General features: G+C 41.8%; 1 protein-coding gene across 4 annotated transcripts in view; it reads right to left on the reverse strand.

Annotated features, from left to right (window-relative positions):
- Window positions 1-1,207: 1,207 nt before the first annotated feature.
- The window catches only part of AKT1 (AKT serine/threonine kinase 1), a 74,775-nt gene continuing 59,092 nt past the window's right edge, over window positions 1,208-16,890 (reverse strand). For all 4 annotated transcript variants that reach the window (XM_055717070.1, XM_055717071.1, XM_055717068.1 and 1 more), the window contains 4 exons: window positions 16,158-16,372; window positions 8,080-8,167; window positions 3,245-3,347; window positions 1,208-2,525 (listed from right to left, as the gene is read on the reverse strand). In XM_055717070.1, the coding sequence (XP_055573045.1) occupies window positions 2,446-2,525; window positions 3,245-3,347; window positions 8,080-8,167; window positions 16,158-16,372 (486 nt within the window). In that variant the 3' untranslated portion in view covers window positions 1,208-2,445. The remainder of the gene's footprint in view (window positions 2,526-3,244; window positions 3,348-8,079; window positions 8,168-16,157; window positions 16,373-16,890) is intronic.

Here is a 16,890-nt window from a genome sequence, read left to right on the forward strand (position 1 = left end):
ACAGGATCAACCTCAACAAAACCACCTGATCCGTGTCTGTTCCTGCATTTGAAAGAGCCGATTTTCCTGGGGCAGATTACGGTAACCTTTGCTCATTTGTGCTGCCTATATTTGGATGCACAAAGTATGTTAGTTCAGAGCTCGCTGGGGCTTGCAGACTTGCAGAAGAGTTCTTTGGACTCCATCCCTGGGCTGGCTGGCAACTCGGATGAAGGCTTGGAAGCAAAGGAAGGAGAGCAGTTAGGAGAGATCATTTGCAGAATGGGACAGGCTGTCCAGCATCAGTCTGTACAGAGACACAGATCCCTTCTTTCACCTTGCCTCCTTGCATAAAACATGCAGTAAATTGTACTGGGAATTATAGCTTATTCTTTGGACAAAAAAATGTTTTGGATGTTTAATGGCTTACTACAGTTGCAACTTCTGTGTTTAGTTTGAAGCATACTGCAGTTGTTCTTGGACACTCTTGTATTTTTCTCTGTGTTCTTGTTTGAAAGAGGACATTCCAGCCTTGTACAATTACCTCCTAGAGGTGGTTAATTTAGCCCCTAGAAAGGAAACACAGTATTACATATTGTACACTGGCCCAAGTGACTGGAACAGAAATATCTTTGAATCTTAGGGCCTTGGTAACACAACCTCAGTGGCATCAAGAGAACAGCAAAATGTGGCCTGTCCTCGTTCACCTCAAGATGAAACTATTTCTGGCACAGAGCATACTTAACAAAAATTTTCCGAAATTATCTTTGCATAATGATCAGTACAGAGATGACACAACTGAGGGGGGGCAGAAAAGCCTAAATCCCTCCGTTACATGCACATCAAACTCGCGGAACTGGAGCAGCTGTTGCATCTCCACAAATTCAGAAGGCTCCTACCACAAGAAATAAGAACCTAACTTGTTAAAGCAATTTTTATTTAAGTATTTGGAGGGAAAAATTCATATCATGAGTAAAAATACTAAAGTTGAATGTTGTTAAAAAGAAAAAGTCAAGATGATGGGCTCCCTGTGCAAACACAGCAGTTTCTGATGGAAAGGGAAAGCGAAGATGTTCATAACATACTCCCTTTCAAATAAAAAAAAAATAAATGCTAGTTAACTGCAGTACATGTCATCATTTTTTATACAGTCAAGAGAATGAAAAACAAAAAAAAAGGCAATTTAAGAGAACGCAACCTACAATGGAATAAATTCATTCGCAGCAGAGACAGAATAAGACTGCTTTTATGAAAATTACAAAGAAACATGGTACAACAAAAATAGGGTGTGGGGAATTTTCCACTAAGATTAAAAATGAAAAACAAAACAAAAAAAAAATCAGTTTTTGAACACCATTATTATTCAAACACATATGAAGTTTCAACCTATTTTTTTTCTTATACATGGGAAACACTGTTAAAGTGAATCTTCGAGAGTGAGAAGGCACCATGAACTGTTGGCTGATACCTTTAATGCACTCAAGAAAGAAGAAATGATCTGGCATGACGCAAAAAATCATTAAGTGTTTATATATATTCATGTATCTTTTCATTAAAAAAAAAAAGCGGCAACAAGTCATTACTTCAGTGCCAAAATGTACTTTTGTCTGGCTGACTCACTCATTAAGGTGATTTCTCCCTTAGACCTGTACGGTATTTCTAACAGTGGTGAAACTGGGTGATTTTGCATCGTTGCATTTCATATTAGATTGGTAAATCAAGCATTTTCTAGGTTCTGAGAAGCCAATCCTATGAAGTATTCCTAAACTCTATGCAAATGGAATAATTAAATGCACTGTCAAGAATGAAATACTCATCTGTACGATGTGGCAATTCCACTGGATTCCGTTTGATATGTAATGTCTTGTAGCAGATGTTATAACAAAAATAACTTTTGCTTTTTGATTTACCTCACTGAGGCCATTAATGCTGTTCCTATAGTTGGTTTTCTGGAGTTGGTTGACACTTCACTGCTGTCCAAAATGAGTTTGAACCTTAACCCTCCAGAGTTTGTTCACTTTGTTGCTTATATTATTGCACTAGCTACTAAAGTCTTATATCTTCCTATATAAATCTAATTGTTCAGAGTGCAGATTCTATATTTAGATAATGAACTGTATGAAATAAATAAAACAAGGGGATTTTCTGGTCAGAGTTGCTGATATGTTGAATACCTTAATTATTTCTAAAGTAAACAGTTTTGGTGTATATTCTTAAAAACCTACAGTCATTCAGCATAAAAGCCTTGACGTAATACTTTAAGAATGGATTTGTTTTCCTTCTCAAAAATGCATCAAAGAATTGTTTTAAATACAGAATCTGTGAGGCTTCCTACAAATTCATCTAAATCGTAATACAAACACAGTTTGTAATTCAGATAATATAGAAAGTTCTCTAGTGTCCATTGAAGTAAGGTCCCCAAAATGCAGTCTGTTTTGTTTCTGAATGGGAAAACATTGCAAAACATTAAGCGGTTCCACTGGCTGAATAGGAGAACTGAGGAAAATGAGGTCTTCTCTCATTATCTACACAATCCATGCTGTCATCTGAAAAATGAAAAAAAAAAACCACAAACCAGTAGATAACATTTGCTACCTTTTTGATTTTAAGTAAACAAACAGTAAGATAATGCATGGTGCAGTTATTTCAGAAAATTTCACTGTCACCTTTTTCTTCCACAACTTGAAAGGACAAAGAAACAGGAAGTCTTAAATCTCACCCCATTAAATGGGCATCACAGAAGATTCTGATTGTTGTATGTAAACAGCTGGTTGGATGTCCATTTAAAACTGCTAGGAGCTGCACTGCCTAAACCCATATTCTGTGGTCCGAATTTCTGGCAACTGCTATTTCAGAGCATCAAACATGCTCAGTTACCATGAAAATAAAATGGGTTTTGATTGAATATGGACATTAGTCCAAACTCAGTTGACTGCTCGCATATACACAGCGTGTGTGCAGACGTACACAGGCAAAACTCACGAACAGAATTATTTCCCAGTGGAAATGCGCAGATTTGGAAAAGACAACAGTACAAATAATTTCACTGTCTTCTAAAACAGGTTTTTTTTTAATTTCCCAAACTGGAATGATATGTGCAAAGTTTCACATTAATTTACTGACTCCTTGGTCAAATACCTATATGGATAACCAGCAAGTTTACACCAGTGCTTCTTCACGTGGTCTGAAGAGACCAAGTGACATTGCAGGAAATTATTTCTGGTGGTCTGGAGAACACAGTGGGAGACATCTGACAAAACTTTACCTTGGTCAGGAGGAGTGATTGTTATCATCTGTGCTGTGAATTCTTCATCAAAGTATCTTGTATCTGTTTCAGATGTAACTTGTGGCTTAAACAGAGGTACAAGCTGTGAAAATAAAAAAAAAAGGCAAACACTGTCTATTCACAGGTTCTTGCAGTACTGTTTGAAACAGGCAGAATTTAAAATAAAGTTACAAGCTACTGTGCCTTCTCCTACATTCCTAAAATAAGTTTTAAAAGCACCAGTTTGTAAAGAAGGAATCGTATAGAGAAAAATGTATTTATTTAGGTATACACTTCCTATTTATGGGGCATTGAAGGCAATTTTGTCTCTAGGATTTAACTGCACAGAATAAAACCTAGAATCCTAACATTTATTTCTGCAAGTAATAACTAACATGCTTACAAATGTTTAAAAATAACTGTATATAGTGTTTCCCCACCCAATTATATGGAAATGGTCGACTGCATCTAGTCAGATTTATGCTTCAGGAGGATGAAAAGAAGTAAGAGAGATGTTTAGTGGTGCCCGACTGACCAGCTAGACTCGAGGATCCCCGCAAGGCTTGTAACATTCACAGTAACATTTCAGCTGCAGAACTCCTGTGCCCATGCAGCCCTGACAGCAACTGTGCTGTCGCTTCGACCAAACTGGGAGAATTTAGGACAAGGCAGAAGCAACATTAAGCTTTTATACCTCCAGTCCCCCAAACCAGTTTGAGATCAACTCTGAACTTAGAAAAACTGCCGTGCTTACAAAAACCCGAGCACACCTAGCTGTGAACGGCCTCGTCTCGTTACACCCCGAGTCGCACTATTTGGGTTTTACTCTTGATACTCGCTCGGGCAGACAGGCTAGAAATCATCCCCGTCTACCTAGGCAAGCTCTGGCAGGAGGAACTGCAGATGGAGCGGAGCTGCTTGACTGGGGCTGGAGGAGGAGTGTGCCTGGGAAGCGGCGTGGTGGAGCTGGCTGCATACAGATGCACCGAGTTGGAACACGTACAGCTTCGGAGGGCGACGGAGCTGGGAGTCAGGTCTTGCTCACCTCCCTGCTGCACGATGCGGTGGAAACAGAACGTAAACACTGCTCCAAGCCCTCCCACAGAGGACATGTAATAGCTCTCGGCGCTGGGCTTCAGCTCGCCCACCACTGGGGTTAAGCGTGGCCATCTTTTAATAGCGCAGAGCCACACCAGGCAACAATTCAGGAGCGTGATTGAGGAAGTATACGGCTTCCAACCTGACATTGCAGAGAGAGGTTTATCAAGGCAAATGGTGAACTGCTCCAAGTGGAATTAAGCAGTGACCTCGAGACTCGCACTTCTGCTCTTACAGAAATAAGAATGACACCGACAGAAATCGCTATCTGGAAAACATCAGCAATTCTTGACTACACAACACATCTTTCCCCATCCCCAGTTTTTCCTCCTGCATAGATCTGAAGAATCATTTGCTTGGCAAGCTGGTAAATTAGAAAAGCACTGGCTTCAAGCTCCCTATCGCCAGGATCGTCCTTCTGATCTGTTTTGAGAGCACCTAACAAGAGTGTTGTCCCATCTTCCAAACAACAATCCAATGAAGCTCCTTCATTTTCAATGTAAAGACTTTTAAGAAATGTAACCTACATATATGGTGGTATTTCCAAATACAAAGAAACATTTACTGTTTAAAATCAATCCTTAAAAACTAAGGAATATAGAAATTTTGCTTGTTATAAGAGAGCACAGTTGTAGTATACATTCATCATCATCTTTTTTTAATTACTCATTATTTTCTGTGCACAAGAATGGCTTAAAGCAACTTCGCAAATGTTCCTGTCCAAAAAAAAAAAAAAAAAAAGGCCTTAGAAGTGGTCTTTATGTCCTGAATTTAAAAGGAAATGGAAACAGGATATCCCAAAGTCACTCTGAGCCTTACAGTCCTCCTAAAGCTACTGAAGAGGGAATACTTCACATTTTAATGTTAATAACAGTATTCTCAATCAAGTCACACAAACGTCTTATATGTAAAAACCCTGTTGAGGATGAGCATTCTTTCTTTCACAGTTTGACTCTATTCCCTTTCTCATTACAGCAGTTCCTGCCTACTCCTCAAAGCGAACCTTGGTTTGTTTTTGACGAACTGTGCGTGCACATGTCTGTGAAGTTCTATCTGTCCTTTTAAGCTAATGGTGGTTTTGGCACCCGCAATACTCCCAGTTGCTCTTGCTTGCTGTGCACAGCACAGAGTGATTTAGGACTTGGGCACTGCAACAGACACCTGAACTATGCACATCAGAATGACTTGGAGCAGCGATCCTAAGTAAGAACACACGTGTAATGGGCTAGCGCTGCCTGTATCATTTTCCTTTTTATTTTAGTATCTGTTAAAAGCAATTTGAGACAGATTATGATGCACCCACAAGACATTTTTTTTTCCCCTAGCTGTCAAATTCAGAACATTAAGCTGGAAACAGAGGGGAAGCCGCAGAAAGCTCTAACGCTGGCTTTACCAAGCAAATATGCTGCTTTACTGAAAAGCTGTCACTGCAATAGCTCTGCGGTTCAACTGGTAGAGAGGTGCCACCTGTAGCCTCCCACTGCTGCAGACCAGCATGACACCCGCAGGCTTATGTTGGTTTAAGAGACAAAAAAGACCAGAAGAAAACATGTGATTAAAATCTCATTGTGTATGTTTCGCTCGTGGGTGGGCAAAATACTGCAAATTAAATCACACCTCCTTTGCACTAGAGACAAATAACACCACTCTTCCAGGAGAGTCTAATGAATATTTAAAATTCTTGGGACAACCCCAGCTATTCAAAACTCCTTATAATTCAAAGGAAAGCTGTGTTTCCAAAAAGCTTAATTACAAAGTAAGTGTTCTCAATTACCACAAGCCTATATTCATAAACATATTCACCATCATCTGGAGATAGTGGGTAACCAAGCTTAGCACATGAACACCTCTAGGCAGCTGACAAAATTCAGCTTTTATCCGTGAGACTGCATTTCAGGTAAATCCTGCAGGAGTCTCTTTGGACCACCTAGAACGTAGGCAGCAATTACTCACAGGCTTTTTGAAATCTCTTCAGTTGCATAGCATGGACTATTTCAGATGCACATGCTAACAGGACAGGGGCAAAACCAGAATCGAGCCTTCTTGGATATGCCAAGGTCAGAAATAAGTCTCAATTAGCACACCATTTTCTCCAAAATATGTAACATTTGGAATTTCCTGGTAGTTTTCACAACAATCTGAGCCAGTACTACTACAGGACAACTTGGGAATTTTCTCAGTCCTATGGATAAATTAAGTTGCCTCCAGCTTCTGTGACTTCTCCTGCATACAGGGAACCAGGACTACCATCAAGTAACAACTTCACTGAAGACAACTTTTTTCCTTCAACTGCAAAAAATAGCAAAACCCCAAGTATTCAGCTTGTCAGCCGGGTGAAAATGGGGATAACCTCCTGTTCAGAACAGTAACTCTGACATCCTTTTTACATTACACTGAGTAAACTCCACACAACTCCCTCCTGCCCTCATGACTGCAAGCAATTCTCTCTCTCGGGATGCTTTGAAAGGACAGGTCTAAACTCCATCTACACTTTCAAGGCACAAAACCTTAGAATTTTTCAGTTCCCTTTAGCGACACAAATCTATGAAGAAGTGAGAGATGAGAAGGAAACAGCATGCTTTGTGATTGTATACAGGCACCGGACAATTCTCCCACTACGGTATGCCAACCAGCGGTGTTACACTCTATTTTTTGAAGAATACAAACCTTGCTAGTACATCACTGTGTTAGTTTTACCAAAAGAATCCAAGAATTAAAACCCAGTTTCTGCTACGTTTCTTACCTGTGCCCACCAACTGGAGGGAGAACTAAATGTTATCTAGAGATCGAACAAAATTTGGTATCATGAAGGACTGCAGGGAGAAAGAACGAAATCGGGAAAGGCTGGGATTCAGTGAGATCACGTGGCACCAGTAGATGGGACCCTTGAATCACCAGACCTAGGTTTTAGTTAACTACATTTCACATGAGCATCATGGAAAATGTGGCTGGTGAGAATCAAATGGGAAAGGACAACAGCAGATTGCCCTGACAGTGTGAAGCAGGGCATCTTGGAGGAGTGGAATCAGTTATCTGAATGAAGGAACAGTGAGGTGTAGACAACTGATGAAATACACTCATATGGAAAGGCATGCGCTCTTTGACTTCAGTGGCTTGCACTGGAGAGCCTACAAACTCACTGGGTCTCAAGGAAAACCAATGAGAAACACCATGAAGTGCAGACACTTCGCATCAGCCCTCTGCTACCAGAAGGAAATAAATAAAAAAAATATGTCTTGGATTGATGTAGAAGCCTACACTTCTCTGCACTTGCCTGTTCAGTCTAATTTCATCATTCAAGGCAGGAAAAATGCAAAGGGAACAAACAGCCCGTCTTCCACTACTGTTTCTAGGAAGTTTTGTTTCAGATGCTCAGGAACCAACAGTAACTCCTGGGCTTGCAAGGGATATGTCAGTTGACAGCAAGAAATGGCAACAAAAATTCACAGGAAAAGCTATTTTATAAGCTTATCTACTGTCTAAATTTGGAAGCAATTTTGGTTACATCCTATTTATTCAGTCACAGAAATAAGTGTCTCATTGTGAAAAAAAAAATTGGTTCAGAAGTAATCTGATTACAGTATTTTAAGAAACATGAAGTAATTTAGCCTTGTTAAAAACAACTGCAAACCTCTTCCATGGATGGCTTCTGCATACCTTACAGAGGGCAATAAAATTTGAACCATTCAGTATATCCATAGCTACAGTTCACCTTGGGACAACTGTTGTGTAAGTACCTTTTTCTCGTATACATCTTGCCAAACAATGCCAGCGAAGAATTTGTGCTGCATAATCTCCTTGGCATCATCAGGACCGCCACCTAACCTGTTTGGGGCAAAATACATAATTAAATGTTTGAGTAGAGTTATTTTTCTCATACAATTTTTATTAAATGGTAGTGAAGAAACTCTGAGTTTACATAATACATCTGGGAGCAGTTCTAGCATTTGTTTAATATTTAGGTTTTGCGTAAAGGCTGCAGGTTAGTCTATTTTAGGCTTCAGCAGAGTTCCACGAAGAGATTTGAAAACATGCTAACAAATAGCATAAAGGTCTCTCAAACAAACAAAATAAAAAGAAAAATAATCACAACTCAAAAGACCTGCCCTTCAGGAAAGATGCTGTCCTAGAGATCACAGTGGATCCTGCAAGTAAAAGGTCTGAGCCACACACCCTTCTCTCTTTCTAAATTAACAAGTGACCAGCCCTTAGAAATTTCTAGAGCAGAATGATGCCAGCAGTAAAACTGAATTTGATTTTGAAGTGTAAGAGAGGCAAAGCTTTTAAAGACAAACTGATTTATGCAACCTGATTTAAATTTCCATTAAAGAAAACAGTTGACAACTGCAGTGATAATACCATGTTGTATGCAAATCTTTCCTCCTCCTTGGCTTCACGAAAGCACAAAGGGTGTTTTATTGACTTAAGGTATATCAAGATAAAGCACTTTTATTCCAAAATAAAACTGTCCGCACAGCTTATAGATGTAATCATTTTAGGTGCAGTCTTGAGCTAACAGCTGCTTAAATTTTGCTGTGGAGGTTAAAATGTTCTCTAAAAGACTGAACCACGTCTGCAAGCAGAGACATGCACCGAGAAAACAAAACGCATATTGAGCCATCAGCTGCAGACTTAGTCTGAGGTAACAAGGTGAAGACGACGCTTGGGATTTTAAGTACAAGAGGTGCCACCATGTTCATCAAGGCTGACCTCCAGTGCCTGCCTGCTCTCCGGTTCTTGGTGCCACTGACAAACTGAGATATTATCCCTGTTTAAGAGCTTGGAAAAACGGCTCTACGTGACCAAGGCTAGAGCTACGCCACTACAGAAAAAGGGCCAAGGACTGTTCTTGGAACCTGAAGCCAAGCTGCCTGGTCAGGCCTCATGGGTGCTGCACAGCAGCTGGCCCTGAATCCCCTCCAGATGACATGCAGTAACCTGTGGCCCTAATACATGATTCTTTGGGGATAGAGGGCAGAGTTTTGGTTCAAAATATCAGAGATAACATGACAGCTGGGCTAAAGCCCACTGAAGTGGTATTCTTACAGCTTGAGACTGCGCTGCATGCTCTGGGATGTAGCTTGAAGGGACAATGCTATTGGGACAGCGCTGCACAATCATTTAGTGCAGAGGAGTCAAATATGGTGACACTTTGGCCATACTGCCAACTGGCAATGGCTCCTGGGGCATGCAACCCTCTCAGCCATGCCCAAGCACTGTCTTCGGAGAACACAAGCTGGCAGAGGCCACAGGTGTCCCAGAGAGACCAAGCAGCAGAGGTGCCTGACAGTTCGGAGTCCATGCTTGCTTCCCGGCCTTCTTCCATCCAGTGGCATAGCAACCTAAAGGGTTTCCTCCTTCACATTCCTTCAGGAGATGCCCAGGGAACAGGTTCCCAGTCTTCCAGTAGCAAAGTGTTGGGCACCACTCTCCTTCCCCCCAGGCAAGCACTAAGACCAAGCCTAAGTTCACCCTAGAGTCCCCACAGGCCAACCCAAGCCAGGGAGAGCCACCTGCCTGGCAGCCCGTGACACAGCTGCAGAACAGCCTGGAACACAGACAAACTGAGTAATCATCTCTCGGCTGGTTCCCCGCAGATCTAGAGGCTTTGCCAAGTCTCTACCAGGCTCCTTGTTACTTCCCCAGCACAGGTGACGATGGCCGGTCAAAAAGCAGGTGGAGTTAATCGTTTTTATCCACAGATGTCAACAGCCTGCACTTCTGCACAGAAGTTCAGGAGTGACTGTGAGCTAAGAAGAATGCGAATCGTGTTTTGCAGAAGCACGCAGGAAGGCCGGCTGGCTGCAGCCATGTATGAGTGCTTCGGAGAATACATTACCCAACACGATTGTTCCATGAAGGGCAAACACATACTCAGGGAAATGCCAGGAAAAACCCCAGATGTTTTACTTACCTTGTAAAAACCTACACTATCGAACAAATCCATTCAAAGCAAATGGGAAACAACAGAAACCTCATATTTTGGATATGGCCTTATTCCAAAATACACTCTTGTTTTTCAGAATTACTGTGAAAGGACCCTCTTCAAGGAGAGCAGAATTAAAATCAGCAGCTAACGCAAAAATCATGGTTAAGCACCACTGAGAACTGAAAGAGCAGCAGGTTTGTCTTTTGTAAGGACATGCAGTAACTGAAGAAATATAGCAGGACTAAAAGTCTTGAAAAGATTCTTGTACAATAAAGTTACATTCTGCGCATTTAAGCCTTCAAACCGACCAAAAATAGTATAAATAGGACTTAAAAAGAAAAAAGCTACTGAGATTTACAGTACACAAAGAAATACGACAAAGTGTAGAGGCCAAAAAGCAATACCCCCCCCCCCCCCCACACCCTCAAAATGCAAACTTCTGCCTAAACTGGTCTCCTTAAAAAAAAATCTGTCAAACAACTGTGGTTATTCATTTAACTTCCATCTGTGTTTGAGAACCTTTGTTTCTCTATTTCAGCTAAATCCCAAGGACAAAATTAATAAAGGGCAACATCAATATTAAACTGAAAACATTTCCACATTTTTAATTTTTATGAAATTGTGTATCGCTTGCAAGTTCCTTTAATCATTTAACAACAAAAGCCTGTGTTCCACAAATCAAGGGCAATCAGCTATCATTCCACAGACAAATCATGTGCAAATATTTTTTTAAGTTTATGTACTATGTTTTATATATAGATAAAAATATAAATACAGCGTATAAGCACACACTCAGCAGTGCAAGTATTATTACCACAGGAAAAATATACTGTTTCTTTACTTGTCTGTGTAAAAGTAAACGCTGCTCAGCGCCTGGGTCCACTGCAAGCTCTTTAAGAAGAAACCCACAAACTTCTAGTTTTAAAGTTAAGAAGTTTCTACAGTAAAGACAGCCAGGCTCCAGTGCAGGAAAGCAAAAAGCAACTGCCTTCACTGCCCTGCCAAAAAAACCCATTCACAAACTCAAGCTTCACCGTATCAGGAGCCGCAATACAGACCCTGACTGCGGGCATATCCTCATCTGAAGAGATTGTCATGATTTTCGCCGACAGATTTCTGCTGATTGCAGATTTGCACACGCACCAGGCTCATTTGAGAGGACAGCCAGTTTTAGGCACCGCTTCTGTTACCATTCTGTCTTCACGTGATTTCTCTGACTCTACCCCCCCAATGCCAAACCTGGTTCTACAGTGCAAATAAACCCACCAGGCTCAAGAAAATGGCTTGGCAAAAGCTACTGGCGTTCACCAGCTCAGAGCACAAGACGTGTAATTTCTCCTTCTCCAATACAGTCAGGATGGAGACTAGTAACATACTTTACCATGGCTCTGACCTTCAGAGGCGTCTAATAGCCACAGGGAAGGATTTGGGAACTGCATCTACATCGCTTTCCTGTGACCCGCACTATCAGCACAGAGAAGTCCTGGCTGGCTTTGGGAACAGCAGGATTTCATGACTCCAGATTCGGAAGGATAAGGCCACATTCTTCCCAAAGCCCTATACACACAGTTTTGGGGGGCTTTCCTGCTCAAATACTAAGCCTTTTGGAAAACCTAAGGCATCTCCCAGCTCTGTGCTGAGCTTTACTCCCCCACCTCTTCATTAAGCACATGCATGAGACATAAACATAGCGGATCCAGTAACACTGGGAACACTCCCCCTCCTCAACACCAGTAACCATGGAGGAGTCATGTGTGAGGATGCTGAGGCTTGGGAAGTCTCCAAACTACCGATTTCTAGAAAGCTGGGGTGGGGTGGGGCAACCTCTTCAAATTTGCCTTTTATGTTTTCCTCAGCTTCAATCTGGATCTCTTACAGGTGAACTGTGCGAGTTTTTCCAGATTCATTCTGAATAGCTTTGGACTGAACCAATTTAGACTAAAACTCTCATACACAGCAGCTAAATCTCAGTCTACCTCAAAGCACCTGGTGAGACACGTCTGCAGTCCTGATGAGCACTCTGCACCTCAAGTGATGGCCAGGACACCGGAGTTATCTGGAGACAGAAACACTTTTGTACTCAAGACACACACATTTGAGGGCAAACACGAGACACCTGTCATGTGTGGTTTCAAAACTCCAGATGCCCACAAGGCATGAAGTCTGCTGCCTAAGAGGTCCACCTACTCAAGGCTACCTCCTCCTGCCTGCCACCAGCTACCTGGGACCACCTCCAGGATCCTGCAGTCCCCATGACTGTCACCTCTACCTCTTCCAACTCCAGCAGCAGCTGCGTGGACTGCAGACCTAGCTGGGTCTGAACAGCAAGTTTGCTCAAGCCATCTACCCCTCGCACAGCAGAGCATCACAGAGGACACAGGCATACACCTTAACTACAAACCACCTCCTTTCACACAGAAAAAACCCAGGTAGTCTGGTTTTCATACAGGCAAAGGCTTGATTGACCCTGATATACCTGAGCATCTGCAGCCAGTGTTGCACTCTGGATGTGGAAAGAACAAAGTGTCAGATCTCTGCAAGGACTGATCACCAGTTCCCAGTGACTACCTTCAGCACTCCAAAGCCACAACTACAACTCTGTGAAGTCATTACATCTTTTAACAGGCTTTTTGAAATGCTGCATTTTCTTCCGCTCATTCTTCCTGAATGGCAAGGTCCAACAGCACCACAGAAGACAGAAGTAGATGAAGCAGCTTGTGACAAACCCCATCCGAAACAGGCTGAATGACGCTGACCTATGACAGGGAGCACTAACACATGTAATGAAAACACACCATCGAAATTCAGATGAAACCATGCTGAAGTTTTCTCAAGTTTTAAACCTGCCAAGATTCAGAGCTTGCGAGACACCCTGCTGCTTACAAACCCACCCGCCAGCCTGTTTACACAGGGCAAACTGATCCATACCCACTTTCACAGATTGCAGTCTCTCTATCGAGAGAAAGAATAATAAGAGTAAAAAACTTTGCTATTTTATGTGTGAAAAAAATGCTCTGATTACCTCCTTCCATTTGATGCATGTCACAAAGCAGCAAAGGAGAATTTCTGGTCACATTAAAAGGGAATATTTACAGAATACATTTTTTCCTTCTTAGGAAAATTAGGGCTCACATTGCAAGATTAATAAACTTATATCAATCCCAAAAGGAACTTCAAAATTCCTTTTCTCTTACAAAATGGATTTTATATAACCAAATTTAGAAAATGGCCATTATTAAAAGCAGAATGCAATTTACTGTTCTTCACATTTTCCCCATATGCCTGTGAGTTTGAGACTGAACCGATATTACTGAACGCAGAGTGCTAAGACTGCTTCTATATATCCAGCTCAGCTATACCAGGTAATTATTAAGATTTAATTCACTGATGAAGGTCACAATTCCCTAGTTCCTTGATATTTAACTTAAAATGTCCTTGTCACTGAGCTTCGTTGTATCAACCTTATTTGGCTAGTGGGTTGTTTTGGGGTGGGTTTCTTTGAGAATTTTACAGGAAGGGACAACATCTCCCAATTTCATTTTTCTCATGGTTCGGGCTGTCTCCTTCATCCCACTCTGAAGTTCATCAGCAGTTACTAAATGCTGCCAATTCTCATGTTTTTCTGCCACATACATCATTATGATGACACCAACTTCTGTCCACCACTGGGCTTTGTGGAAGAAGGGACTTCTTTTGAATCACACAATGGTTCCCCAAAGCATCATCAACAGACTAATGCCAACCAGACTATCACACACTATTTAACTTTTCACTGCATGTATTTTTGTAGCTATCTGGCTGTTTTTCTTCAATATGGCTCCATGAACTATGAGTCAACTACCAAGTATGCCAGGCGTCCACCCCAGCATACAGACCACACAGTAAAAAGAACATAAAACTACAAGGCCAGGACTCAGGACTTCTACCCCTAGTGCTTTCAGCTCATTCTCTGTACCACCTGAAACAGCACGAAGCACAGGGGATTTGCGGAATCACAACTTCAGTTAAAAAGTTCAGTCAACGGTGATTGGTGAGAAACCTGTATTTAAGAACGGTCCATGAGCCAAAAAGCGTGTGAAGCACCAGTGTAATTAGCAAGCTGCAGGCATGTGTGCAGGCTTGTCTAGTCTATAGTTATTTCTATCAGCAGCATGAAAATCATCTGTCCAACAGATCAGAGCATCGTTGGTTCCAAGCCTGCAGAAGATACATGTGAAGAAGTGGCTATTTGTATAAAGTGAGCATATTGTGGAGTCATTATTGGCATTGGGAAAACCTTGTAATTAGAAACAAGTGGGTGTTCTTTGTTTGTAAACAAATTGCATTTTGGTTCATCAGAGATGCTCCTTTAAGAGAACAAATTACAGCAGATGCTGTTTGTGTTTCCAATGATTGAAAGGCCCCACCTGAATAAGCTACAAAAGGGTCACAATTGTATTTAACCCAGCACTTTCCCGGACAGGACACTGCCGTTGGCAGGGGCTGCAACCACGCTGGAAGAGCACAGTGCCTGGGGGGCTGCTGATCAGTTACACAACCTTCTCCTGGAGATCCCCTTGCAGGCACCGGCTTCAGGAGGGGTGTGCAGCTGTTGCCACCCAGTACAAGGCTGGCCATGTTCCTGATTCCAACTGTTCCCAGCTCCCCATGTCACTGCAAAGTTGAATCCACCAGTAGTACAAGTTGTGGATTTGCATTAGAAGACCTCGCAACAGGATCTGCCATCAAACACAGCAATAGAAACAGCCTAGAGTGATGACAAAAATCCTTGCTACAAGTATCCATCTACTGGCAAAAAACATTTTCCTGCTAAGCCCACACACACACACACAGACTAAACAAACATCAGAAAGCACAGCAGAATACTCCGCCTGCACCTCACATGAAAGATTTCCTATTTGGGGCCCATTTAGAGTGGAAAGTTTGCAACAGGACATCAGGGCAGAGTCACAATATTACTTGTTTTTGAAATGTGTGGGTTGACAAGATGGCAGATTTTTAAACGGACATCTATGTTTGTCTGAGGGTCAACGTCCCTTTTTGGATCATGTTTTGTTTTCTGTTAGCTTTAAGGGCTTATGGTTTTTGTTTTGATTTTTTTTTCTGTTTTTAAATCAAGAGTTACTTTAATATAGCATAGCAAAAAAAAAAAAAATAATCAAAGAAACAAAACCAGAAGGAGGAAACAGAAGTAGATTAAGCATGGCATAAACCACCACAAACATGGTACAAACACCACCACCTACTGTCCAAAGCAGGATGCTAAATCACTGGCACAGATTTAAACAAAAATTTGGAAAACGGAAAGCAACTCGAACTGGGACGGAAGGTGAAAGCCTTCAGAGTACAGCAGCTTATAACCCACAACAGCCATTGGATTCGTTATAGCCAAAGACAGTTAGCTTGCTTTGTCCCAGGCTACAGTTCTGCATTAATGGCAGCCATCATATCCTGAAGTTCAGCCTTCTGATCACCGAAGCTGCTTCACGTTGCTATTTGCGGTATCAGCTCACGTCAAAAGTTAAAAAATGAGGAGGTGCACTTGCTGCACCTTGCTGGATAATCACTTTGAATCGATTAGAAACAAAACTGCAATTTTGTCTGAAATACCTTCCTCAACTTTAAATAAAAAAAAAGCCATTTGTGCAGTACCATTTTCAACTGGTTTTCAATGATGGGTATATGGTTATTTAATATGGCAGCACAAAACCAGACACTTTTAAGTCACCTGTCTTACAGATAGTTCCCTTTCATAGACATGCCTCTGCACAGCACAATTATTAACTTCTCTGTGAAGCCTTTAACACATTTACCAGAATTCTTTCTCCTGGGGGTTGTTTTTGGTATTTCTGAGGACACAAGTGCTTAAAAGTGCAACAGTCTCACCTTTGCTTAGGATCTTTCTTCAGCAAACCTGACAAGAGAGATTTTGCTTCAGGTGACAAAGTGCGTGGAAATCTGATCTCCTCCATAAGGATGAGTTCAAAGAGCTTTTCGTGGTCCTGATTGTAGAAAGGGAGCCGGCCACACATCATTTCATACATCACAACTCCTAAACCCCACCAGTCCACTGCACGACCATAGTCATTATCTTCCAGCACCTGCAGAAATGTAAGGAAAAGGCTTTAGAAGACATTCCCAAACCAGGCATGAACACAGAACTTGAGAGGCAAAATTTACCCCAGCAAGTTCATCTTTTCACATCACAGCAGAATCTACCAGCAGAGCATTTGCAGAAGACCCATTTGAAAAGAACTGGCATCCATCTTCACCGCTCTAGGTGAGCAGAAGGGGGAAAAGGAGGCAGCAGGTACGTTATGGCAGCTTCCTTCTTCTCTTCCTCCCACCCTCCCTCACATTATGGTCATGATAAGCACAACCTTCGAAAGCCCAAAAGCTGAGAACTGTTCTCATCTTACAGAGGCAGCTGTTAAAATTCCCACTTATTCATCACAAACTGTTCCAAATGGGATCCAATTTTTTAGAAAATCCCCAAACCACCAAGAAACCAGTACAGGGAGAAAAGACAGTCAACCTGTTACTTCACAAAGCGACAAGCCAAACATCCCCATCCTCTTCATATCAACCTGCACCCCCCTAAAGGGTGGCTCTGCACATC

Source organism: Falco cherrug, chromosome 7, assembly GCF_023634085.1.
Source record: "Falco cherrug isolate bFalChe1 chromosome 7, bFalChe1.pri, whole genome shotgun sequence".
Classification (NCBI taxonomy): domain Eukaryota; kingdom Metazoa; phylum Chordata; class Aves; order Falconiformes; family Falconidae; genus Falco; species Falco cherrug.